Source organism: Colobus angolensis, unplaced genomic scaffold (genome assembly GCF_000951035.1).
Source record: "Colobus angolensis palliatus isolate OR3802 unplaced genomic scaffold, Cang.pa_1.0 Scaffold35, whole genome shotgun sequence".
In the NCBI taxonomy this organism is placed as follows: Eukaryota; Metazoa; Chordata; class Mammalia; order Primates; family Cercopithecidae; genus Colobus; species Colobus angolensis.
In genome coordinates this window covers 558681-586148 of record NW_012116821.1, presented here as the reverse complement: position 1 = coordinate 586148, position 27468 = coordinate 558681, and the positions used below count along the sequence as shown (strand labels likewise).

General features: G+C 44.0%; 1 protein-coding gene across 1 annotated transcript in view; it reads right to left on the bottom strand.

The window, feature by feature from the left end:
* Positions 1-27468, bottom strand: part of TIAM2 (T-cell lymphoma invasion and metastasis 2) — a 569840-nt gene that overhangs the window by 113663 nt on the left and 428709 nt on the right. Inside the window, 5 exon segments of the mRNA XM_011952751.1 lie at positions 4724-4948; positions 8251-8423; positions 15313-15748; positions 22181-23380; positions 25005-25048. Coding sequence (XP_011808141.1) covers positions 4724-4948; positions 8251-8423; positions 15313-15748; positions 22181-23380; positions 25005-25048 — 2078 coding nt within the window.

Below are 27468 nucleotides of genomic sequence, written 5' to 3'. Positions count from 1 at the left end.
GGATGAGATTTTTGACTGGGGTGCTCTGAACACTCTGAGACACTCGAATTCACAAGTCTCATCTCAGGGTAGACAGACTGTGGCTGCTGGATCCCGGAAAATCAGCACCATGGGTGAGACATGGTACAAAGAAAACTCTGGGATAACCATGTCTCCTTCAGGCTCTTTAATCTGTCCCATCACCTCCACATGGCCTCTCACCCTACATTCCACGCAGAGAGCCGCAGAGAGCCGGGAGGCACAGCTGCACTGCCTCGGGAGCTGAACGCCCCCTAGCTGTGAGCAGGGTGAGGCCCCTTAAGAGGGGCAGGCAGGGCCTGAGAGGATGCAAGCTGGGCTCATGGGAGCAGCTCTCCCTCAGCAATGTCAGCAGCTGTGTTCTTGTCGGATCCCAAAGCCTTCCACCTCCTGCATTCTTCTTGGCAGTTTTGGCTTCCTCGTTAAAACTATTTTGTACTTTGGAGTTTAAATGGCATATCCTGGTTGAGCAACAGTTCCACTCAGGGGCATAAGTTACTGTCTTTAAGATTCTATAAAATTGAGGCTGGGCGTGGTGGCTCACATCTGTAATCCCAGCACTTTGGGAGGCTGGCAGGTGGATCACCTAAGGTCAGGAGTTCGAGACCAGCCTGAACAACATGCTGAAACCCTGTCTCTACTAAAAATACAAAATTGGGCTAGGCGTGGTGGTGGATGCCTGTAATCCCAGCTACTCGGGAGGCTGAGGCATGGGAATCGCTTGAACCCAGGAGATGGAGGTTGTGGTGAGCCAAGATCATACCATTGCAATCTAGCTTGGGCAACAAGAACAAAACTCTGTTTCAAAAAAAAGAAAAAGAAAGAAAGAAAAAGAAAATAAAAGATTCTATAGAATTACAGAAAATGATACACCCTGTTATACATTTTCCATGTAAACTGTTGAACTTGTGTCACTTGGGATCAAGCCCTTGTACCTAAGTAGCCAGCACAGTGCCACTGCACTGCTTGACACCTTTTGCCCCACTCTGTCCTCCAAACTGCTGCCTGATTCATCTTCCAAAGACACTATGTCATCATGCTTTGTCCTCAGCTTAAAAACTTGTATTCCCCCCTTGAATGCAGAGTATAAAATAAACCTTACCATCTGAACCTTGCATACAGGACCACTATGGGCTGAATGTGTCCCTCCAAAAAAAATACATACGTTGAAATCTTAATGCTTTAGGTGATGGTATTAGGAAGTGGGGCCTTTTTAAAAGGGGCAGTGATTAGGTCATTGTTTGGAGTGCGATTTATGGGTGTAGCGTGAATATGTTATCATAGTTAGTGTGTGAGTGCAGATGTCTGACAAAATGCCCAGAATGCCCAAATCTGTTTAGACCAACTGTGTGGGGATATTCCAATTTGGGACGGCATCACATGCTAAGGCACATCAACCTTCAAGATAACCAGACACAGATGGTTCCCCGTACAGGGACTATAAAAAGAGAAGCCCTCAGGCAGCTCGACCTGCTCTGCTGAGACACAGACTCATGAGGATGAGATACTGCCACTCAGAAAGGGACCCGGAGTCAGGCTTGCCATCTCCTCAACTGAACACTTCAGCCTCAACGTTCCAGCCTTGACGCCAGAGGAAGCTATTCCCAGATGCCTGAGGACTTCTGTGACCAATCCTGTGCCTATTCATGTAAGATCCCCGACCTGTTCCTAACAGGTGAAAAATGAGAGTTGTGTGTAACGTGAATGGGGATAAAATACCTATATTTGTTAAGAATTGTCTGCGTGCCAATAAACCATGTGATTCAAGCATTAAGTTACAGCGTCTTTCATCCTTTGCCGCTTAATCCACTGTGCAGGACAGTCATAAAGGCAGAACCCTCATGAATAGGATGAGTGGCCTTAGAAAAGACGGCCCGGAAAGACCCCTTGCCCCTCATGTCATGCTAGAATACGGTAAGAAGATGCTTCCAGAAACCAGAAAGCAGGGCCTCACCAGACACTGAATCTGCCGGCATCTTGATCTTGGACTTCTCAGCCTTCAGAACTCTGAGAAATAAATTGCTCTTCTTTATAAACTACCCAGTTTAAAGTATTTTCTTCCAGACTAAGACACAGACTGAAAAAGCTGCATTGCCTGTCCAACCTAACCGCCAACTCTCATCACTTCCCAAACCTTTAACTCCAGTGTGCTCCAGAGCCCCAAGCCACCACTCAGTCACTTCCAATTGTCTCTCCATGCTTGCCCAACCCCCACCCAGCCTGGAAATCCTTCACATCTCTTAACAACTTTTTTTTTTGGTGGAGTCTCTGTCTGTCGCCCAGGCTGGAGTGCAGTGGCGCGATCTCGGCTCACTGCAAGCTCCACCTCCCGGGTTCACGCCATTCTCCTGCCTCAGTCTCCCGAGTAGCTGGGACTACAAGCACCTGCCACCACACCCAGCTAATAATTTTTTTTTGTATTTTTAGTAGAGATGGAGTTTCACTGTGTTAGCCAGGATGGTCTCGATCTCCTGACCTCATGATCCGCCCAACTCGGCCTCCCAAAGTGCTGGGATTACAGGCGTGAGTCACCGCGCCCGGTCTCTTAACAACTTTTTAACACCATATTCTTCCAGGAAGTCTTCATTTCCTCAAGATCACAATATAACCTCAACCCTCTCATCTCCCATAATATTTGATGACTATACCAGCTGTCGCCTAACTTAGATCATTTTAGAATGTCCTTTAGTTTCACGTTCACAAGGTTTGCTCTCTAACTAAATTATAATTGCTTAGAAACGGGGTCCCTATTTTATAATTATTTTTATTTCTTTAAGCCAGATGCATCTATTAGGTACACCAGTATTTGCAGATGGGAAAATAAGCAAGAGAAAAAGAACTGAGATGGGAGAAAGGCAACATGAGATATGAGAAAAGGAGAAGCAAAGGTAGATAGAGTCAGAAGATTAATCGGGGCAGAGGTCAGAATTATTGGGTTATTTTGCTATTGCCAATTGATACTTTATTCCAAATTCTCGGTATATCAGTGAATGCATGCCTTTAATCCGTTTCCTATTTTTAGCCAGAAATTTTTTCCTACTCATGCTGAATTCTTTTTTTTTTTAGACAGAGTCTCACTCTGTCTCCCAGGTTAGAGTGCAGTGCACAGTCTCAGCTCACTGCAACCTCTCCCTCCCAGGTTCAAGCAATTCTCCTGCCTCAGCTTCCAGAGTAGCTGGAATTACAGGTGCCCGCCACCAAACCTAGATAATTTTTGTATTTTTAGTAGAGATGGGGTTTTGTCATGTTGGCCAGGCTGGGCTCAAACTCCTGACCTCAGGTGATCTGCCCACCTCGGCCTCCCAAAGTGCTGGGATTACAGGCGTCAGTCACTGCGCCCAGCTGGGATTATAGGTGTCTGCCACCACGTCCAGAATTCATGCTTAATTCTTCATATATACACAGATGAAAAAATTTCCAAACAAGGTTAAACATTCAGACATAAACAGAGGTATGATTTAATTTGCAATTTAAATAAAATACCATATGTAAAATTCCTTTCCAATAAGTCACCATATGTCTAAATTGTTGTGTTACCATGAAATTTTTTTTCCTAAAGAATCTGGTTTCTCTGTAATAACTTAACAAGTAACTAAAGGAAGAAAAATGCAAGAACCTGCTTATTATCTATCTTCATCCCATTCCTCATTCAAGTTCCCAGGTCATTTGACAACTGGTTTTGGAGGGCGCTGTAGTGGATTCTATAGAGACTCACCCAGATCCCTACTTCAAGACAGAGGGATTCTTTTCCTTCTCCCAGCTCACACACAGATCCCCTCGTGGTAACTGACCTCTCACTGAAGAGAGCTGCCTTGCCCTGCTGGCCTGAGGGGACAAAGGCCGGCCACCTTGCCTCCATACAGAACTCTGAATGGCCCTCCCAGCTCCACAGCTCACTGTAGGACAAGCTGCATCACAATGCAACTTGTCCCTCCCAGATCCTGCTCCCTCACTGCAGGTGAGGAAGGTTGCAGGTTGGCATTGTCCCTGAGGGCATTCCCAGTAAAACTTGTCACGTCTAAATCTCTATCAAAGTCTGTCTCCTAGGAAACCTGACTTAAGATAAGAATGCTCGAAATTCCACTAACACTTGTCTAAGTGTTGAGGTTGTCTGAGCAAATGGAAATAAAAATGTTCAAACTGCTTCCCCTTCTCTAAAATGCAAATGCCATAGGAACCAGCCATTTATTAAATGAATATGGAACCACAGCAGAGAAAAGAAAGCATTTCGTTAGCTGCTTCTCTCTTATAAACAGAAAAATTACTGTTTTCTTGCAATCCACAGACACAGAAACAGCTGTTATACCAAATCACGTTTTCCAAAGCCATTGTATTAGACTCTTACTTACCTGTCTAATCTTCTAGTAGTTTTATTCTATGGATTTTGTTCAGAAAATGACAATATATGAGTGAATCATCAAGGCCAGAAGGCACTATTCAAATTAGGAATTAAGTTTGGGTCACAAAGTATTTCAGGATATGCATGGAGCCACCAAAGATTGTAAAGCATATCATATAGCCCATATCACAAAACAGCAAACATTAGGTACCTAAAATGAAAAGCCACAGAAACTATTTCCCCCAGGGTGTAAGAAATACCACCAAGATGTGAGCCAAGAAATACCACCAAGATGAGAACCTGTGTTCAGTCACTGCACAAGTGACGTGAGCAACAGAAGAAAACTCAGGTGTAGACAAACAGTACCTGGTTCTCTATGGCTTTCCTGTTCTTTGGGTCGCTCACCACGGACAGCTGCAGCTCTGCCATCTTCTTCATCTTGCTGTCCATATCTATCTTCTGAAGCAGGTTTTTGGTCTGGTTCTTTAGCAGCCGCAGTGTGTCCTCTTTCCCATGCTTCTTTGCAAAAAGAGATGCACAAGCAGAGTGTACAGCGGTGACCCAGTTTTCTAGATCTGTCTGGCTGGTGGCCTACACACAGGGAGGGAGAAAGCCTGTTTCAAATTATTTTACCACTAAAGTGCTCTCCAAAATGGCAGGTTGGGCTTAGATGTGCAAAATCCAAGAAGTACTTGCACTGCATACAAGTTGCTTAATTTCGAAAACACATTCAACCATTCAACTCAGGTTCAGAGGGACTCAGAGAACATTAGGAGCAGAGCAGAATGCATCATGGAGCTCTGAATAGGACAGGAACTAAAACCAGAAATCAGCGCTAGCCAACCACACAGCAGTGATAAGAACGACAGGGTAGACGCACTCATGACACATTACGCCACTCTCTAAAAGGATGCTTGGCCGGGCGTGGTGGCGCATGCCTGTAATCCCAGCACCTTGGGAGGCCAAGGTGGGTGGATCACTTGAGGTCAGGTGTTTCAGACCAGCCTGGCCAACAAGGTGAAACTACATCTCTACTAAAATACAAAAATTAGCTGGGTGTGGTGGCGCATGCCTGTAATCCCAGCTACTTGGGAGGCTGAGACATGAGAATCACTTTGACCTGGGAGGCAGAGGTTGCAGTGAGCTGAGATCACGCTACTGCACTCCAGCCTGGGTGATAGAGCGAGACTCTGTCTCAAAAATAAATAAATAAATAAAATAGAAAAATTAGTCAGGTGTGGTGGTGCATGCCTGAAATCCCAGCTACTCGGGAGGCTGAGACAGGAGAATCACTTGAGCCCAGGAGGTGGATGGAGGCTGCAATGAGCTGAGATTGCACCACTGCACTCCAGACTGGGCGACAGAGCAAGACTCCGTCTCAAAAATAAATAAATAAATAAATAAATGGATGCTTGTCTTCAGAATTTTAACAGAATGAGTAAGCATTAGGACTAGAATATGAAATTTTGAAAACTGGATATAAAATTACATCTACAGAATGGCCTCAATACAAAAAAAAAAAGAACATAGATAAAAGTATATTGGGGGAAACAAAATAACACTATTGTCTTTGAATATATGAGGGTTTTTCCTTTCTGTACTTTTCAGTGACTTCTAACACAAAGACCATATACTATTTTTATAAGAGAAAAGTATTTTATTTTTGGCTGAGCACAGTGGCTCATGCCTGTAATCCCAGGACTTTTGAGCCCAGGAGTTCAAAACCAGCCTGGGGAACACAGTAAGTCCCCAAGTCAATTAAAAAATAATAATAGGACAGGCGTGGTGGCTCACACCTGTAATCCTGGCACTTTTTGGAAGGCCAAAGTGAGCAGGTCACTTGAGGTCAGGAGTTCGAAACCAGCCTGGCCAACATGGTGAAACACAGTCTCTACAAAAAATAAAAATAAAAAAAAAAATTAGCCAGGCATGGTGGCAGGCAACTGTAATCCCAGCTACTTGGGAAACTGAGGCAGGAATTCAAGAATTGCTTGAACCCGGGAGGCGGAGGTTGCAGTGAGCTGAGATTGCACCACTGTCCTCCAGCCTGGGCAACAGACCAAGACTCCATCTCAAATAATAATAATAATATGTTTTTTAAAAGAAAAATATTTTAAAAACAAGCAAAGTTTGAATAAATCACAGTGGGCAAATGGGTTTTATTCTAAGCAGGCTGAAAAGTACTTTCATTTCTCTTGATGTCCAGAAATAACCACACACATTCGAGTCACAGGGTCAAACCTCAAGTAGCCCCTGGCATCACAAAACAGAACACCTGGGAAAACTTTGTTGTTGTTGCTGCTGCTAAGACACGGTCTCTGTTGCCTGGGCTGGAGTGCAGTGGCACAATCATAGCTCCCTGCAACCTTGACCTCCTGAGCTCGAATGATCCTCAAGCCTCAGCCTCCCAAGTAGCTGGGACCACAGGCACATACCACCATGCCTGGCTAATTTTTTTATTTTTCTTTCATAGAGATGGGGTCTCACTATGTTGACCAAGCTGATTTCGAACTCCTGTCCTCAAGCCCTCCTCCTGCCTCAGCCTCCAAAGTGCTGGGATCATAGGTAGGAAAACTCTGAAAACTAAGGATGTTTTACCTGAATCACAAAATAAAACATTCATTTCACACTTACCCCTAAGAAGTCCATGCAGATTTAACCTAAGGTTTCTTTGTTGTTGTTGTTTGTTTTTTTACCTTCCCTACAATTCAGACGAACATAAATTCATTACTTTGCTTTAAAGCATCATAGAAGTTTTTAAGCAACCTTTCTGTTAAGAAAAGGAAAATTAAATCTCAGGCCCTGGCTCTAGTAAGTTAAGTCAAGTTGGAACAGCAGTACAACTAAAGGCCCAGGGAGCTTACCCAGTGCTGGTCCCAGCAGGGAGCACTTCAGAGCATTCTAGACTCCCAAGTCAGCCTAGAGAACACTGTTACACTGCAGGGCTTCTGAGGGCACCCAGGACCATCTTTACGAGATCTAAACCCAGGCTTTACGAGGTTTTCCATGAAACTTTCAGTCAGATGTAACCTACAGCCAACACTGTGTGTATGTCAAGTGCTGGGTTTAGACGGGGGGCATTTACGAAACAGACTTCACTTCCCAGCTCTCACTCTCACCTCTTCTGAGTTAAATATTAATCACCAAGTTAGAATTTATTTAGCATTTAACACACACACGATGTTATTTACTCTTAAGGCAATCGTGTAAGCCACTGGTTGAAGGGCCCAAAGCTCAGAGAAGTCTGGTATGGGCACCAAGATCACTTACAAACTCAATGCTAACAAAGGTGCCAGGATTGAAACCCAAGCCTGACCCCAATACCGATGGCTCAGGACCACCATGTTCCCCAACATCTCATTGGCTAGAAAGTCACTGAAAATTCTGACAGTAGAAAACCTGAATCTTAAGATCCTAAGACTACTTCCACAGGGAAATGAGACCTCACAGCATTTGTCTATGAGAGTTTTCCTGAAAACCTCTGACATCCACTGAGATTCGTGGGAAGAACCCAAGCCTCTCCCATCAATATTCTCCAAGCTTCATTTTAAAAGCCCCAAGTCTGGGAATCTTCACCATTGCACTCACTAGATCGCAAGCTACTCCAGAACAGGGATCATGATTTCTTTTCTCTTTGTGTGCCAAAGAGCATCTCATGGGCCACAGCCTGGGACTTCAGAGGCACCTGGAAAGTGCCCTCTGGATGAATGACTGGATTGGTGACGGCCCAGGGCCCTTGGCAGTCAGGGGAGGCCAACAACTGTTGCTGAAGGCCAAATCCAAAACCTGACTAAGCATTTATTCAATTTCATTTCCAAGTTTTGCCTTTTCTGTTCCTTCTTATTCTAGCAGTACATAAACTATTACCTCCACTTACAAAGTACCAGCAGTACCTGGAAAAGGTAGACGTCTCCAAAGGAGTTGCTGAGGCAGAACACGTTTTCTTTCTTGGGATGTTCTGGAACAGACTGCACTATGCTGTCTTCTGCAAACAGAGCACACCGAGGGGCACTGCTCTGATCCATGGAATTCTTCCCATAGGTCTCATAAAACAGCAGCGTGCATCCTGTGAAACAGAGAAGCAAAATAACATCCCGGTCATATCTGGAGATGTAGGAAAGGACTGGGAAGGTAAGTGATACACTTTTAAAAACACCTGAGTGAGACAATCATGTGACAGAAACACGGTAAACAAGGAAAAGTGGCATCTGAAGATACCTAGTTGTATCAGAATGAACTTCAATGAAAATGAGATGTCTTCGTAAATGTAATATCAGTAATAACAATACCAAATAATAAGTTGTTGCTTAACTCTTGTAAGTACTCCACATGCACTGGCTTATTTAATCCCCATAGAGGCCCGACGGTGGGCAGGGTTATTTAGCCCATTCTACTGTAACCCAAAAAGTATCTAGGACAGGTCTCGATCCACTGAGAAGTTTATTTTGCCAAAGTTATGGACATGTCCAGAGGAAGAGAACACAGAATCACAGAAACAGTCTGTGGTCTGTGCCTTTCTCCAAAGATGATGTTGAGGGCTTCAATGTTTAAAAATTAAAAGTGGGCTGGAGGGGAAAGAGGGAGAGCGTGGTAATCCACCTGCTGCAAGAGAAAAGGAGCAGGCAGGGAAACTGTCAATCAGGTAATCATCCAGCACTTGGTGAATCAGCACTTCACATAAGATAAGGTGAACACAGAGTAGCTAGCTACCTGTAGGGATATTTAACCTTTTATCTGTAGCTCCTGCTTAGAAAGAAATGGAAAGGCAGCTTCTCGCATGACTCAGCTTTCGGCTTAATTTTTTTTTTCCTTCTGGCATCAAGAATCGGGGTCCCCAGGTTTTATTTTCCTTTCACACTAAAAATGAGAAAACCGAGAGATTGATTTACTTGCAAGGGTCCCATCGCTGCCCTGTGGAGCAGCAGGGATGTGAACTCAGGCCCTCTGGCCCCAAAGCTCTCGTCCTTAAGCACAACACCACATCATTTAGGGAATCTCAATGTGAGAGGCCAAAGAAAATCCCAAACTCACTCACTCCACTGACCATCAATGGAAACAGGAAACTGAACATACTTCGGGGACTTTGCCATTTATGAGAAAGTAGCCATTTTGTTCTCCAAACGCAATGTAAAATAACTTAATTTTTAGTATTGCCTTTTATCTCATAGTAATAGAAAACATTACTTAGACTAAGGGAGAAAAGTGAAACTAAATGTGCCTGAATTTTCAAACATTACTCTAAACATACTGCAACCTGTGCTTTTAAGTACTTATTTTTCCCCTCATAAGCTAACAAAGTATTGCAGGTAGAAGTTATTATGAGTTTGTTTCATTAATTAGAAATTGCATAATTATTAGACACAATTTTTAAGCAAATTAATGCTTCTAAAATGCTCACAAATGTGTCCTCTCGTATAGGTTAACTCTCCCCTCAAATCTGTATCCAATAAGCTTTTTTGACCACTTCTCATCTGCCAACCTCCAACATACAAATAACAATGACCACCATCTGGGTGCTTCGCAAGTGCCTTTCACATTGACAGGAAAGAAACACCAGCCTGCCTTCACTGTAAACAAATGCCTGGGGTGCACTTCATGGTACTTTATCCTACTGTGTTTGCATCCTCATTCATAGAAGTTCAGACGTTTTAAAAACTATTTCAGTCTTTCCAATTTCATTACTTCCTTTAAAAATAAGTCTTGATATGAACAAACAAGTTTATACAATAGAACTGATAACGGCACACAGAAGCCAAGAGAGAAAGATGCCTGCTCCAAGCTTGGACTTCGGAAACAGTACTTTCTCCCTCCATGGTACTTTACGATCTCAAGAAACTGCGCATTTACTCCTTCCCGCAAATAAAACTCATCCAAACTAACAGGCTGACGGAACTCAAATATTACAAACCAGGGAAAGCAGCAAGAGGTTTATAGCCAGAGCTGCTTCTTGCAGTCCTGGCCAGTATCTTTTTCCAGCCACTGATGCAGCAGTTAAACAATAATCCACATCTTCCCATCGAGTAAGGCCACCCGATGCTACTGTTGCACATGCTACAAACCATGACCCGGGGCCTCAGGACCAGGGCAAAGGGGCAGAGCAGCTCCAGCGGCATCCACGTCCAAATTCTTTCCGATGGGTTCACATTCACTTCCCAGCTTCCCTAACACTGGAATCCCAACAGCCATGGTTTAAATCGTGGCATCTAGAGGAAATGAATGCAAACCTTGGGCCAATGCCAAAATGTCACCAAACCTAACAAGCCATGGATAACAGACTACAAACTTGGAGGCCTGAAACCAAAACAGGACATTTCACATTAGGGCCACGCCAGGAAGTAAAACAATAGGCAGAATTTTGTGGCTATCGAATTTAAAAATCAGGAAATCAATTTTCACTCTACAACACCAAGTTCAACCTCACGGGACTCTGCATCTCTAAGGGGGCAACGGGGCCAGTGGAAAGCTGCATCCACGTGAGTGAAGTCTCTGCCGTTCACCCCGGTGCTGGGGGCCCCCAGCGCTGCCCGGTCCCTACCAAGCACTGGTCTTGGCTTCGAGGGGTCATTGACACTGGACGTTCTTGCTATGGTAGCAGGAAGAGAAAACAGATTGGCATAGCAATGGCAGTATAGGAATCGAGAGGTAATACTAGTAGAAATCTCACCCAGGGGAAGGAGGGCAATTTAGGCTTGGTTTTCCCTCAAATGCACCTTTTCTATGACACCCTCTTAACCTCCCCTCCCTGCTGCTGGCCTATCTCGGGGCAGAATTACCAGTATCCTAAAATTATCTTATGAACTCCTCTCCTGACACTGACACTCAGCCTGTTGCACATTTTGAGGGATATGTTTAATGACCTTGCCAACTCTTCAGCCCAGGAAGTCCCCAGTGAACTCCATGAAAACCCACTCATTGGAAAAGACAAATGGAAAGCAGAATTACCCTTGTTAAAAATTTATTACATCCTCTAAAGCCTTGAAAAACATTTATGTCCCTAGCATACCTATACATTCCAGGTAGGCAGGTAACCAGATGGTTTGTTAATAACAGCTCTCTCCAGAAAACTGTCTCCCATTTATGTACATGGATACTTTAAGGATAATTTTACAATTAGGCTTAAATGTATGTTTGTGTGTGTATACATATATACGTGTTTTTAACTAAGATTAAACCAAACAGTTAAGTCCAAACATTACAACTTGTATTCTAAGCCAAGAAATTAGAATTCAACATACAGAATTCCCAGAGGAAAGAGGTGTAGAAAAAACCACATGGAAAAGGTTATGCTGGGGGAAAAACATCTTTATCGCATGTCTTGCCTTGGCTGCAAAGGAAAGGAAGAAATGTGTGCTTGATAACATTTATACTACAAAGCACCCTTTATCCATGGATCTTGAAGTGTTTTACAAGCAAACAACCAGGAAAGCAGGGCCAAGCCAAGACTACAAATCTAGCAATGCTCAGTGACAACTCAGGTCCATCACTACCCCTGAAGTTGGTAGCCAGAAGTTCCTGGTCTATCCTTTGGGAAAAAATACAGGAAGCTGCCAATCAGCTCTTCTAGACCTCAAGTGCTATCTGCCTGAGTTTCCCTCAAGAAGCCTGCAACAGTTTGGCTCTGGGCAAATGTGGTCAGTAGCAGAGAAATCAAGAAGGGAGTATCTTTCCATGTGCCCATGGCTGTCACTGTTGTTACATTAATTTAGAATCAGCCTGTCTCCCATCTATTAGTTCCATTCTAACCTCTGCACACCCAGAATAAAGCCAATGTCTCTTCTACACACTGCTGTTCACTCCCACCCAGTTCTTATTTTCACCATGCTAAATATCCCTAGATCTTTATGCCCTCCTCCATGTGGCACAGCTCTAAATCTCCTTGTCGTCACCTATGGCCCTGCTTCTCAAAGTGGTATATTCTCTCTCTCTCTCTCTCACACACACACACACACACACACACACAGTCACCCTGCCCCCTAGTCCAGCCCTCTACCACCGAGGTGATGTATACTGGGGGTTTTCAAATCCATAGACAGGCAGGGAAGACATTCTCAAAGAACTAATTTTAAGAAACAAATTTTATATTTAAAAAGTAGATCCATGACACATGATGGGGTAACGTGCATCCATTCTAACTATTCATATCATGTGACTAGGAGGCAGCTTCCGATTATGATTCACAGACAGTCCCAGATGTTCACCCCTTAAGGGAACATGTTCACTCTCTCCCCATTTAGGGCTCCTCCGGGAGAACCTTTCAAGAATCAATTTCCCATTTCCTAACAAATCTCCTGCAATATTGCACAAGGAGGGAAACGACCAGCTCTGACCAGGGCAAAGAAAGAAGAGACTGTTATCTCCTTTGCAAGAGATATAGCATCTCTAAGGAGGCAGCTGATGATCATATGACATCTTTAACGAGGTAGCTGATGATCACGGTGCATCTCTAATAAGGTAGCTAAAGATCACATTTGCTCTTTGAAATCACATTTACTTTTTCAGCCACATCACCTTGGAAACACATGGCCTACACATTAAACCCCGACATCTTTTTCACTTATAATACTTGTTTTGGTTTTTTGTTTGTTTGTTTTTGAGATGGAGTTTCACTCTTGTCACCCAGGCTGGAGTGCAGTGGCACGATCTTGGCTCTCTGCAACCTCTGCCTCCCAGATTCAAGCGATTCTGCAGCCTCAGCCTCCTGAGTAGCTGGGATTACAGACACCTGCCATCATGCCAGGCTAATTATTGCATTTTTAGTAGAGATGGGGTTTCACCATGTTGGCCAGGCTGGTCTCAAACTCCTCACCTCAGGTGATCCACCCACCTCGGCCTCCCACAGTGCTGGGATTACAGGCGTGAGCCACCGCGCCTGGCCTCACTCATAATAGTTTGCAGCCACATTGCCTTATCCTGTCCTTGGGTAGCTATCTGACTTCTAAACCTTAAAGCTGAACTTTCTTATCTCTTTAAATTTTAATCTTGCCAGATTCAACCCATTATTTCATCTTTCCAAATCGTTTCTGTCATTCAATACAGAAATCTGCCTGTCCAGTATGGAAAAATTGAGGACGTTCTTTACCTTCCTCAGCCAGCCACAATGTCTACAAGCATCCAAATCTAGGGATGGAAAAGAAGACTGCAGTATGTGAGGGATGCTGGGCCCCTGGGCTTTGTACACCTACCAGCCTGCTAGGAAAAGGTATCACTTGGACATGAAACACCTTTGCAATTGCCCCTTTTACCAGAGGTAACAGAGGGGCTTGTGGTAACCAAGGCATGATGCCTGCCCTCCACGGTTGGGGGAGCAGGGCTCCAACTGTTCAATAAGGGGCAAAGAAAAGCTAGAAAGGGGTAATTGAGAGGGCACCGGGCATTGCACACGTAGTATTTGCAGATGTTTCTGCTCTCTCCTGTGACAGGGAAGGGCATCACTTGACGATGAGGTTTGGCTTTTGAACAACACACTCAGCTCCTCTGACAAAGAGTCCCAGGGGGCTGTGCAGAATGCCAGAGGCTGCGAGGCAGCTCTGTGTGCATCTGCATAAATCAACGCTGTACAGATTTGGAGCTTCTTGCTTCCTCACAAGACATTTAGATTTCTTCAAATCTATACAAGGCAACTATAGTTTTTAAATGGCAATTCTTATAAAAAAGTTTCTCATCTCAACAAAACAAATTCTTACTCCTATTGTCTTTATGTTTAAAAAAAGACAGCTGGTTCATCAATGATAGACTGGATTAAGAAAATGTGGCACATATACACCATGGAATACTATGCAGCCATAAAAAAGGATGAGTTCATGTCCTTTGCAGGGACACGGATGAAGATGGAAACCATCAATCTCAGAAAACTAACACAAGGACAGAAAACCAAACACCGCATGTTCTCACTCATAGGTGGGAACTGAACAAAGAGAACACTTGGACACAGGAAGGGGAACATCACACACTGGGGCCTGTCGGGAGGTGGGGGGCTGGGGTAGGGATAGCATTAGGAGAAATACCTAATGTAAATGACGAATTGATGCGTGCAGCAAACCAACATAGCACGTGTATACCTATGTAACAAACCTGCATGCACATTGTGCACATGTACCCTAGAACTTAAAGTATAATAAAAAAAAAAGACAGCTGCACTTGTTAGTGATGACAACAACGAGGCTTTGTTCATAAAGCTGGAATGACAAATCAGTAATCCAGATGATATTCTTAGTTGCATAAGCTAGAAAGAAAACCTCTTTGGAGTTCTGAATATGTACAGAATGTGAAATTCAGAAGCTGCCTTATTACTAATTAGTTAATTAGTAAATAACTAAACTACTTTTGGTTATTTACTTTTTTTTCTCCAAATCCAGCAAAAATATCACAGACAGTACAGGCATACCTATAAAATAAGCAATAAGTATTAAATCCAATCATTACATTAGGCCAGGTGCAGTGGCTCATGCCTGTAATCCCAGCACTTTGGGAGGCCAAGGTGAACAAACTGCTTGAGGTCAGGAGTTACGAGAGTAGCCTGGTCAACATGATGAATCCCCGTCTCTACTAAAAATTAGACAAAAATTAGCCAGGTGTGGTGGCGCACACCTGTAATTCCAGCTACTTGTAACAATCTGAGGCACGAGAATTGCTTCAGCCTGGGAGGCAGAGTTTGCAGTGAGCTGAGATCGCGCCATTGCACTCCAGCCTGGGCAACAAAGCAAGACTCTGTCTCAAAAAAATAAAAATAAGTAAAAAATCCAATAATTATTTATTGAACTGCATAATGCACATGAATAGTAGGTAAAACCTATTTCACAGGTGTGAGAAAGTATCTGCATTAAGGCAGGCCATGGATCCAGTGTCAAACCCCTCATGTGAACTCACATCAATGCTAGACTCTCGGCACTTCCTGGGAAAGAACACGGCTGGAGGAAATGATTCCCAGTGGCCTCAGCAGGTGACACTGCACTCACCTTTCAGCGTTACCCAGTACTGTTTCCATTTCCTTCTTGCCACTAGCTCAAGCTTCCTTTCCTTCTGCACAGTGACCAGGGGCTTGAAGAAGAGCCACCCGGCTTTCCGGACCACCCCCTGTTCCTTCTCAAAGAGCAGATCCAGCTGTTCCAGAGAGCTGAGCGACTCGCTGCTGGACTCGGCGGTTTCTGTAGACGTTTCTATGTTCTCAATGTTGGTCCTGCTCATTTCCAACTCTCGCATGAAATTCTCATAAATGTTCTGTCGGAGGGGATCGCTGCCAATTGCATGTGTGGATTCACTTCTCTGAGACAGGATCTGAGCAGAGCCCCCTGACCACAGAAAAGCAGATGCCTGGGAGGGCCCCTGCACATCTGTATTCAGTCCATCAGAGCGACTGTCAAAGTAGTCACTGCCCTCCTTGGACCTTGGCTCCTGTGAGAAACACACAAGATCACCCATCAGAGCTGACAGCTATCCAAGCATCCCTTCTTGAACACAGCATAAGTGTAATATCAGTGGCTGCTAATATGTAATGCAAAGCAAGATTCTGATAACAAAAATACATCTTTAACCATCAAGTCTTCATACCAGAAAGAATTTTTAAAATAGTGTTGCCTAAGCCAACTGATATCCAGTAGAGTTAGCGCCTAAAGAGGTAAATAAAACACCAAGGGCTCTCCTAAATCTAACCTATGCTTAGCATCGAGAAATTAGTATGTTTACAACACACTAGTGAAGATTACCAGAATGATATTTCCTTCTTCATTGCTAACCATGAATCAGTATCTTCCAGGGAAGAATTCATATTCTTGCAATTTATTTTTCCCTGGGATCATTTGAAAGGTAAATTAGAAAATTACTAGTACCAGGGCAGGGTGGGGAAGATAGGGACTCAGTATTGTTACACAAAACCCAAAAACTTCTCTTCCTCTCCCTATAGTTCCCAGCTTCTGGTCAAGTGCCTAGGTCTAGACTTCTAGACTTTGAGATCTCTAGTATCTTATTTTCACAGTTCATATAGTAAAAATAATAGGTGGTGAGGTGGCTCATGCCTGTAATTCTAGCACTTTGGGAGGTCGAGGCAGGTGGATCACCTGAGGCCAGGAGTTCGAGACCAGCCTGGCCAACATGGTGAAACCCTGTCTCTACTAAAAATACAAAAATTAGCCGGGCATGGCGGTGAGCACCTGTAACCCCAGCTACTTGGGAGGTTGAGGCAGGAGAATCACCTGAACCTGGGAGGCGGAGGTTGCTGTGAACCAAGATCGCGCAATTGTACTCTAGCCTGGGCAACAAGAGCAAAACTCCATCTCAATAATAATAATAATAATAATAATAATACACTTAGGATTCCTTATCTATGAAGGGTACTGGCTAGTAACTATAGCTTTTTTTTTTTCTTTTTTTTGTTTTTTTGAGATGGAGCTTCGCCCGGCTAATTTTGTATTTTTAGAAGAGATGGGGTTTCTCCATGTTGGTCAGGCTGGTCTCAAACTCCCAACCTCAGGTGATCCGCCCACCTCGGTCTCCCAAAGTGCTGGGATTACAGGCATGAGCCACGGAGCCCAGTCAGTTTTTTTCATAATTAATATTTCTTACTTAATTTGATAATTACTTTCATGAAAAAATATACTTATTTATTCATTCACATCCATTCATCTGAGTACCTATTTTATTCTAGGAACTGAAGATATCAAAGACATGATTCTTAACTGTAGTATTTATTCCAACACAAAAATCAAACACAGGCAGCTCTAAATACAATTCATACTTATATAATACTGTTGGTCCCTGTGAGGACCGGGTGCATTGAACATCAAGCTGGCCATGCACAGAGCTGAAAACACAAAGACATTTCTCTAGTATCTGGATTAGAAGTCTAGTCACTCAAGAAAAATAATTTGCATACAGGCTCTTCACTGGTAAATGGCATTAATTAAAATTTTCAGCATAAAGTGAGCTTAACTTCTGACTCAAAAGGCACTGACATTCAACATTTACGGCTTAAATGAAGGTAATTCTGCAGAGACGCCAAGCACACTCAAGACTACTCAGCTGCTAGTGGGCTTTCGATTATATTTTCATATGCATTAAAATAAAAATAATGGAAAACTGGGTCAAGGACCATTGACTAAAGGTCTTATTTTGAATATTACATTGTGTAGAGAAATTTTCAGAAATTTCATCCAAAAATCAAGTTGCAATTACTTACTGTCTTGTAAGAGAATGATCACACAATTGGAGAGTACTTCCAAATACCCAGGAGCCATGAACAACTGCACCCCAAGCAGATATTACAAATGGAAATATGATTTGCCACCATTTACACTGCATCTCCAGTCATATTTATACACTGATGCTTATGTATAACAGAGCAAATAAACCAGCTACAGTGAGTCACGTGGACAGGAAGCTTTTGAAATACTTAGGAGTTTTTTTTTTTTTTTAATTCTCACTTTGTTGCTTTTCAAAAACTCCTGGATGGGCTTGGTGGCTCACGCCTATAATCCCAGCAAGAGATTACTTGGGAGGCTGAGGTAAGTGGATCATGAGGTCAGGAGATCGAGACTATCCTGGCTAACATGGTAAAACCCTGTCTCTACTAAAAATACCAAAAATTAGCCAGGTGTGGTGGCGGGGGCCTGGAGTCCCAGCTACTTGGGAGGCTGAGGCAGGAAAGGTGAAGAAACACTTCTCATCTAGCTAGTATTAACATTATCTCAGTGATAAATATGTCCCTCTGACTCATAACCCAAAAACATTGGAATTACCTCTGATACCCTGCCAGGGCCATGATGGAATGCTTCAAAACAAGCACAACTCTGCCAGAGAATGGCACAAAAGTCCCAAAGTTAAGTGTGACCTACACACACTCTTGACACTGCTTCTCAAGTTACAGTGCCAACTTTTACATGTCTAACCACAGCAAAGCGTGGATTTTACTTTGTCAGAAATGGTGGGGGTGGGGGGAATGCATTTTAGCATTTATAACTGATTCTTATACATAGTATGAACTCTCCCAGTCTCTAATAAATTTCTAAATCTTTTTATCTAGATCCTAATAGCCAGTGACTAATTTTCAGGCTAATAAAAAAGAGCCTTTAAAAAATATAGAATGTCTTTAAATAGGTTCAGCTAGAATTCTTAATCACTGTGTTACGTGGATGAAACTAAGGTGGCTGCTATATATATATACACAAATCATATGACTTCCATTTCCATACAAATGACTTCACTTCCACCAAATCGAATAATCAGAAACAAGGGCTAATGTAACTTGATGACCAGGGCAGTACAGCAGAGTGGAGACGAGTAAAGACTCAAGAGTAAAAACTTAGGCCAGGTGTGGTGGCTCACACCAGTTATCCCAGCACTTTGTGAGGCCGAGGCAGGCAGATCACCTGAGGTCGGGAGTTCAAGACCAGCCTGACCAACACGGAGAACCCTGTCTCTACGAAAAACACAAAATTAGCCGGGCGTCAGTGACGCGCACCTGTAATCCCAGCTACTCAGATGCTGAGGCAGGAGAATCGCTTGAGTGAGCCGACATGGCACCATTGCACTCCAGCCTGGGCCACAAGAGTGAGACTCCATCTCAAAAAAAAAAAAAGAGTACAAACTCAGAGATGTCACTCTACAGAAAGACATGTACTGCAAGATTCCACTTATACGTGGAAAATCAAATAGGCCAACTCATCAAAGCAGAGAGTACAATGGTGGTTGCCAGGGGCAAGAGAGGGAAATGGGAAGGTGCTTCTTAAAGGGTACAAGGCTTCAGCTTTGCAGGAGGAATGAGTTCTGGAGCTCTAAGGTAAATTATGGTGACTACAGTTAATAATAATAAATTCTGTGATTAAAATTTGCTAAGAAGGTACTTTTTGTAACAGAGCTAGACTCTGTCTCAAAAAATAAAATAAATAATAAAATTCTAATTCTTTGATTCTCAGCAGTTTGTTTGTTTGTTTGTTTGTTTGTTGTTGAGATGGAGTCTCACTCTGTTGCCTAGGCTGGAGTGCGCTGGCGTGATCTCAGCTCACTGCAACCTCTACCTCCCGGGTTCAAGCCATTCTCCTGCCTCTGCCTCCCAAGTAGCAGGACTAACAGGCACATGCCAGCATGCCCAGTTAATTTTCATTAGAGATGGGATTTCGCCAAGTTGGCCAGGTTTGTCTTGAACTTCTGACCTCCAGTGATCCGCCTGCCTCAGCCTCCCAAAGTGCTGGGATGACAGGTGTGAGCCACCGCGCCCAGCCCTAACCAGTTTGTTTTTAACTCTACAGGCACACAGTTCAGAGTTAAGTTTTTGGACAATGCAGAATTGAAGGAGACCCAGTTCCCATGGGCAGGAGAGGCAAGAAGGATCACTCTGCCCATGATAGAATGACTCATACACAGCAGCAACTGGTCTACTTCTGAACCAAGTGGGAACTGACACTGCAGGAGGCTTCGCAGAGCCATGTGTAGCCAGGCCACATACACAGATGAGCAACACACTAAGTGCACATAAGAGATGCATATCATTGGCTCGATGCCACCACCAATTAGGGGACACAGTGGATGACAGCTGAACACAGGTCGGCACCATAACACTTGAATGAAAAAGGCGTGGATGTTGTCCACCTGGGACTGCAGCCCTCAAGTAAGCAGAAGCTGCGTCTCCCATTATGCTCAGCTGGGATCAGTTGTTTAGGAAATGAGAGCTGAGAGAAAAGAGTCAAGGAAATCTCTACTATTTCGTGGTCTAGTCTGAAAAAGTGATGATCCAGGAGTAAAATCACTATACAAATTACTACGATGTATTCAGGGACATGAAGAGGTCCTGAAAACAGGATGCTGATCGTCTGTTCTTCATCTCTGTGTGAAGGAGGAGGAGGGAGAACCCAAGCCCAGCACAGGAGGGGGTGGTGGAGGCAGACACACTATGCATCAGAAGCAAGTAATGAATGTCAAACTTTTAAATCTGAAGCAATCTACTCAAAAAAGTTATATTATTTTCCACCCCTAAATCTCCATATAATTAATATAATTTTATACTTTTCTGTCTATTTAGGATGCAATTTTGCTAGAGACTAATTTTGCTCACACAAATTCCCTTCAACTCCAGGACTTACACAGAGTAATTTAAAAAGAAGCTTCTCCCCTCTACAAATAAAAAATAAAAACATGTAACAAAACAACAACAAACTGAAAATTTAGCAATCGCCTCTAGTTACCTAAAAAGGCAAACTATCACTTTTCTTCCTGGTGGATAAGCCGCTTTGCTCCCCCAGTCAAACTCTACACGCCATGATACAGAAGTATATACATGATTCTTATTTTATCAGTTTTATCAGTATATATATTTTTCTATTACACGCATTTAGGTACAAGATATTTTCAGGATGCCGTTAGCTATCTCCATGAGGAGGTTAAGATTACACATATAGGCCGGACGTGGTGACTCATGCTTGTAATCCCAGCACGTTGGGAGGCCGAGGCAGGTGGATCACCTGAGGTCAAGAGTTTCAGACCAGCCTGGCCAACATGGTGAAACCCCGTCTCTACTAAAAATACAAAAATTAGCCGGGCGTGGTGGTGGGCGCCTGTAATGCCAGCTACTTGGGAGGCTGAGGCAGCAGAATTGCTTGAACACAGGAAGCAGAGGTTGCAGTGAGCCAAGATCGCACCACTGCACTCCAGCCTGGGCAACAGAGCGATATTCTGTCTCAAAAAAAAAAAAAAGATTACACTGTAGATATATTATCAACTTTTTTTTTTTGATGTACCAACTTAAGCAAAGAAATTTTAATTTCATCAAAGTAATATCAAATTTAACATGCCTACTCAACCAAAAAGAATGACAATCTCGTCTGTTTTGTTTGGATTGTAAGAACGAGGTCTAGTAAAATTCTCAGATAACCAATTATTTCAGGAATTCTCTCCAACTCTACTTACTTTTTTTTTAAAGACAGTGTCTCTGTTGCCCAGGCGTGATCTCGGCTCACTGCGACCTCTGCCTCCCAGGTTCAAGTGGTTCTCCTGCCTCAGCCTCCCAAGTAGCTGGGATTACAGGCACCCACCACCACCCCGGGCTAATTTTTGTATTTTGGGTAGAGACAGGGTTTTGCCATGTTGGCCAGGCTGGGCTCAAACTCCTGGCCTCAAGTGATCTGCCTGCTTTGGCATCCCCAAGTGCTGGGATGACAGGCATGAGCTGCCATGCCTGGCTATGGCCAAGTCTTAAGATTAGGCCTGTGGAGTGCAGGCAAGAGTGCGGGGACATACACAGAACCAGAATGCTATTGACTGAACATTTGTTTCCCCCCTCCCCAAAATCCATGTTGAGGCTTTAACTACCAGTGGACGGTATTTGACTGACACCTTTGAGAGGTAATTGGTTTAGAGGGGGTCATGAGGGTAGAGTTCCCATAATGGGATTAGGGTCCTTATAAGAAGAAGAAAGGAGCCTAGACCTCCTGCTCTCTCTGCTGCATGAGGACACAGCAAGAAGGCAGCCGTCTGCAGCCAGGAAGAGAGGCCTCCCCAGAACTGGACCACACTGGTACTCTGACCTCTGACTTCCAGAATTATGAGAAATAGATGTCTGTTGATTAAACCACCCAGTCTGTGGTATTTTGTTTGCAGCCCAAGCTGACTAAGACACAGGAAGATTAAAGCTGTCACTAAAAGTGAAAATATCTGAAGAAAAAGAAAAAACAAACCCACACCTGAAAATGAGATAAGTCAGGCTTTCCACTGAACTCTTCACTTTTGCCAGATCATTTAAGTACCCCGACAACACTTTATGGTGGCTTCTACTAACCTTCCCCTTCTCCAGATGGGGAAACTGTGGGGACCCTTCCCTTTGCTCTAAGGTACACTCACCTGGAGTTTCCTTTTCTTCCTTGAGAGGCTTCCCGTCCAGTCACTGATCCGTCGCATCCTGGCTTTGAGGGAGTCCTTCTTTGCAGTATCCTCAACTAAGGCTTTGGGCTTCCGACAGGGGAGAGTGAAGGAACTGTACTGGACGGGGTCCCTGTGTGCCACCCTAGAGGGCACATCAATGTCAGAGGCAAAAGAGACGCGGTTGCTCAGGCTGGCGTGCATGCCCATGTATTCATCAGAAAGACGGATACCTGAGGGGGACAGGCTCCCCAAGTTGGCATCTTTGTACAATTCCCGAAGGGAGGAGAGGGAAGAGCTTTGGTTGAAAGGCTTTTTGGCATCACCAGGTGGGAAGCTGGCATGGAGGCTGGGGTCAGGCATGCCGGGGGCCAGGAAGGAGCCCTCAGCCTCGCTCAGCTCTCCAGCGTTGCCCCAAGGGGAGTCGTACCAGGATGACTCAGAACTCAGGGAGCTGCCTTTGCTGGACCGCAGGCGAGAGTCCGTGGGAGAGGGGCGATGGCTGGGCAGGGAATCGGCGCTGGACCCCCTCCTGGCTTCAGGCACTGGGGAGGTTTCCGATGCTAAGGTAGGTGAGTACCTCAGCAGCTGCACCGGCTCACTGGAGTCCTCTGCAGGCACTTTGCTGGGGTTGCCACCATTGTGGAACTCGACCCTTAAACACCCATCCAGCTTCCCCAGTGTTTTGATGAGCACTCTGGGGCTCTTGCGGTCTTCGCCTGGCGGGGTGGAGGCAACACTCTCATTCCTCCCGTAGCAGTTGAGAAGGTGTCCGTTGCAGTCTCTGGAGGTGATGTGGTTATCTGCCGGCTCATGGCCAACAGAGTGGAAGCCATTCTCAGTTGAGAAAGCAGCACTGATGCCCTGGAAATCCTTCCCTGGGGCATTTGTCCTGTGCGTGGAGTAGGCAATGCCTCTGGAGACCTTGCATGTGGAGCCACCGAGTCTCGATGCGTAAGGCTGGTTACTCTTAAAGTGAGAAAGGCAGCTTCGGGCCAGGGACCTGGACTTGTAACCTGCTCCGCTGCTTCCATGACCCCATCCATGCAACGACTTTTCCTCTTTTGCATGAATCCCACGTATTTTCAGGGAGCAAGGAATTTGCTTAGCACCAGTGACAGTATTGCTATGATTTTTAGATCCTTGAAGGGTGTACTGACTCTCGGAGTTGCCCATTTTAACCTAAATTAAGAACAGTTGCATCGGTAAGACCGTGGCCTAAATTACACTCCATTATGACAGAACTTTTAAAAAGAATGCGCTGCATATTACACAGCAACTTTAGTGCCTGGAAGGACTCAAAGGAGTAGGGACAAGAGTCAGTCAGTAGAACAGACTCTCCCTATTTTGCGAGGCTGCTCATTAGCTAGACAGACAACACTGCACACCTGTCTGCTAGTTATTTTAAAGACATTATTCATTATACAATATTAATTTAGAAGTTGAACAGGCATAAAAATCAGCTTATGAGAAAGATCTGCTTCAGGCTTGGTGTTGGGAGACTTTGAACTAATGGTTTTTTTTTTTTTTTTTTTTAAAGACAGGGTCTCACTGTTATCATCCAGGCTGGAGTACAGTGCTGCAGTCACAGCTCACAGCAGCCTCGACTTCCTAGGCTCAAGTGATCCTCCTGCCTTAGCTTCCCAAGTACCTGGGGCTATAGGCACATGCTACCACTCTCAAACTCGGGCTTTTTTTTTTTTTTTTTTAAAGATACAGGGTCTCACTCTGTTGCCCCAGGCTGGTCTTGAACTCCTGGGCTCAAGAGATTCTCTTGCCTCAGCCTCCCAAAGTGCTTGCATCACAGGTGTGAGCCACCACACCAGACCAAATTAATGATTCTTGAAGAGAAAAATCAGGGAAAGTATCTTTATTCTGTCAGTCTAAATACATAGATTTCAGTGATCAGAGAGATACATTTTCATTGCACATAAACTACTGGTAGAGCTAACATCTCTCCATAGCATTTTGAGAGATTTTTGCTCAAAAACTACCACATTTTTATAACATGACACCAAGTGCCAGGCTCTGTTGGGGCTCTAGGAATACCACAAAAGAAAAAGACCTGCCTGCAAGTCCTCAAAAATGAGGCTGAGATGAAAAATGGGGGAAAAAATAAGAGCTCTCATTTGGGAAAGAAAAACATTTTAATAAAACTAATCTCTAGAGCTTTTCTAAAGACTTCAGGTGTCTTCACTTTAGAATACAATGAGAGAAGTAAGTATGAAGCTGACTTAGAATAAGGGCATCAGAAAAATTTAATATTAGACTCTTCCTTATAAAAACCCCAGTTTGCTCAAGGAGTCTATTAGTTAAGCCAAACTCAAAGTGAAAAGGGGGAGAGGGAAGGAGGGAGGGAGGGAGGAAAGAAGAAACCATCTCTTTTGATTCTGAAATAATTTTTTTGAGGTGGGATCTTGCTATGTTGCCCAGGCTGGTTTCAAACTCCTGGGCTCAAGGGATTCTCCTGCCTCAGCCTCCCAAGTAGCTGGAACTACAGGCACATGCCACCATGCCCAGCTAGTTTCTGACTCAAACCAGTATATCACTATTTTAGGTCAGTTGGAGGTGATGCTCTTCTGGTGAAGACTCCAGATATATTTAGTAGGCTTTTTATTTTTAATTCTTTTATATCTAAGAATGTGTGCCACAAAACAGAAGTTAAATGGATTGACTTTTCTTTGGTAGTAATTATCAAATATTTTAAAATCAAAATCACTAGCCCAAATAATTAAATCTTTACTTATTACCTTATTCACAGTCATGCAACTTGACATGACCCCCAAGGCACATGGGTTGGGTTTACCTGAAGTCTAGTTTCTGCTCTGAGGGAGATTAGTGGTCAGTAGGCTTTACATGGTCTTGGGAGCAACGCAGCACATTTAACAAGCATGCAAAGTGAGTCCATGAAGTGAGCCTGAAAAACAGAAATGCAAGAAAACTCTGTGAAGCATTTTACTCCAAGCTCCCACGAAGTCAAAAGGAAGGTTTAACACAAATTATAAGAAGAAACAACTGGTGTCCAGGGTCACTGTCAAGGTAATAAATGAAATGTCTGTGAACCGTGTGATTCATCAGGGTCATTTGAAGCCAGAACTGCCCATCCAGTCTTGCACAGGCCACCAACTCAACACCCAGTCTGCAGTCAAATGCATGCCTTTGTTTCAGAGGAGACCGCTCCAGTGAGTCATGCGTGGCTCATCTGTCACCACGAGCAGGAAAACAACTCTCAGTTTCACAGGGCTGCAGGAGCGTCGGGCTGGTGTGACAAGAGGTGGCCCTTGTTCTCTATTTGACCAAGCAGTAAAAACACAGCCCAAAATGTAACATCACAGTGAATAGTCCTTGGCTAAAATAATTTAGCTTGTAGACACTGACCCCATAAATGAGATTAAAAGCTTTCTTAAGCACATGTTAGTAGGGGCAAGAGGTCCCCGCTGAGGGATAAGGTAGGGCTTCTGAAAGGGAGGAGGACCGGCTGAGACGGGGAGGCTCATTCTGGCCATCCTCACTGCTGGCTACGAAGCCACAGACACGGGAAGTAGAGGGGTGAGGGCTTAATAGTGAGTTTTTGTTCCTTTAAAAAAAAGAAATGTTTATTGGCAATTGTGGTCAAACATGGATAACATAACATTTCTCATCTTACCCTTTTATTTTATTTTATTTATTTGTTTTTATTATTATTATTTTTGAGACAGAGTTTTGCTCTTGTTGCCCAGGCTGGAGTGCAGTGGCGCGATCACGGCTCACCGCAACCTCTGCCTCCTGGGTTCTAGCGATTCTCCTGCCTCTGCCTCCCGAATAGGTGGGATTACAGGCATAAGCCACCACGCCCAGCTAATTTTGCACTTTTAGTAGAGATGGGGTTTCTCCATGTTGGTCATGGAGACCAACTGGTCTCGAACTCCTGACCTCAGGTGATCTGCCCACCTCAGCCTCCCAAAGTACTGGGATTACAGGCGTGAGCTACCGCTCCCGGCCCATCTTACCCATTTTTAAATGTACAGGGCAGCAGTAAGTACACTGTTGTACAACCATCACCGACATCCATCTTCAGAACTCTTTCCATCTTGCAGAACAGAAACTCTGCACCCATTAAACAGCAACTCCCCAGTCCCACAGCCCCTGGCAACTGTCACTCTACTTTCTGTATCTATGAATTTGAGGACTCTAGATACCGCATATAAGTGAAAGTATTTGTCTTTTTGCAACTGGCTTATTTCACTTAGTATAATGCCCTCAAGTTTCATCCCCGTGGTAGCAGGTGTCATACTTTCCTTCCTTGTTAAGGCTGAATAGCATTCTATTATATATATACGCCGCATTTTGTTTATTCATCCATCCCACGGAGAGACACTTGAGTTGCTTCTACCTCTTGGCTATTATGAATAATGCTGCTATGAACATGGGTGTTTATCCCTTCCAGACCCTGCTTTCAATTTTTCGGGATATACACCCAGAAGTGTGAAAATGCAATAGCATTAGGTTATTCTATTTTTAATTCTTCTTCTTTTTTTTTTTTTTTTGGAGACAAAGTCTTCTCTGTTGTCCAGGCTAGAGTGAAGTGGCACAATCTCGGCTCACTGCAACCTCCGCCTTCTGGGTACCAGTGATTCTCTTGCCTCAGCCTCTCAGGTAGCTGTGATTACAGGCGTGCACCATTATGCCAGGTAATTTTTGTATTTTTAGTAGAGACAGGGTTTCACCATGTTGGCCAGGCTGGTCTCGAACTTCCAGCCTCAAGTGATCCACCCACCTCGGCCTCCCAAAGTGCTGGGATTACAGGACTGAGCCACTGCGCCCAGCCCTATTTTTAATTCTTTAAGGAACCGCCATACTGTTTTCCACAACAGGTGCACCATTTGACATGCTCACCAACAGTGCAGCAGAGTTCCAATTCCTCCACATCCTCACCCATGCTTGCTATTTTCTGTTTTTTGACAGTAGTCATCCTAATGGACATATCTCATTATGGGTTTCATTTTCATTTCTCTAATGATAAGTGATATTGAACCATCTTTTTCACGTGCTTATTGGCTATTGTATATCTTCTTACAAGGGTTCAATGGCAAATTTTTTTTTTTTTTTTTGAGACAGAGTCTCACTCTATTACCCAGGCTGGAGTACAGCAGTGCAATCTCGACTCACTGCAACCTCTGCCTCCCAGGTTCAAGCGATTCTCCTGCCTCAGCCTCCCAAGTAGCTGGAACTACAGGCACATGCCACCATGCCCAGCTAGTTTCTGACTCAAACCAGTATATCACTATTTT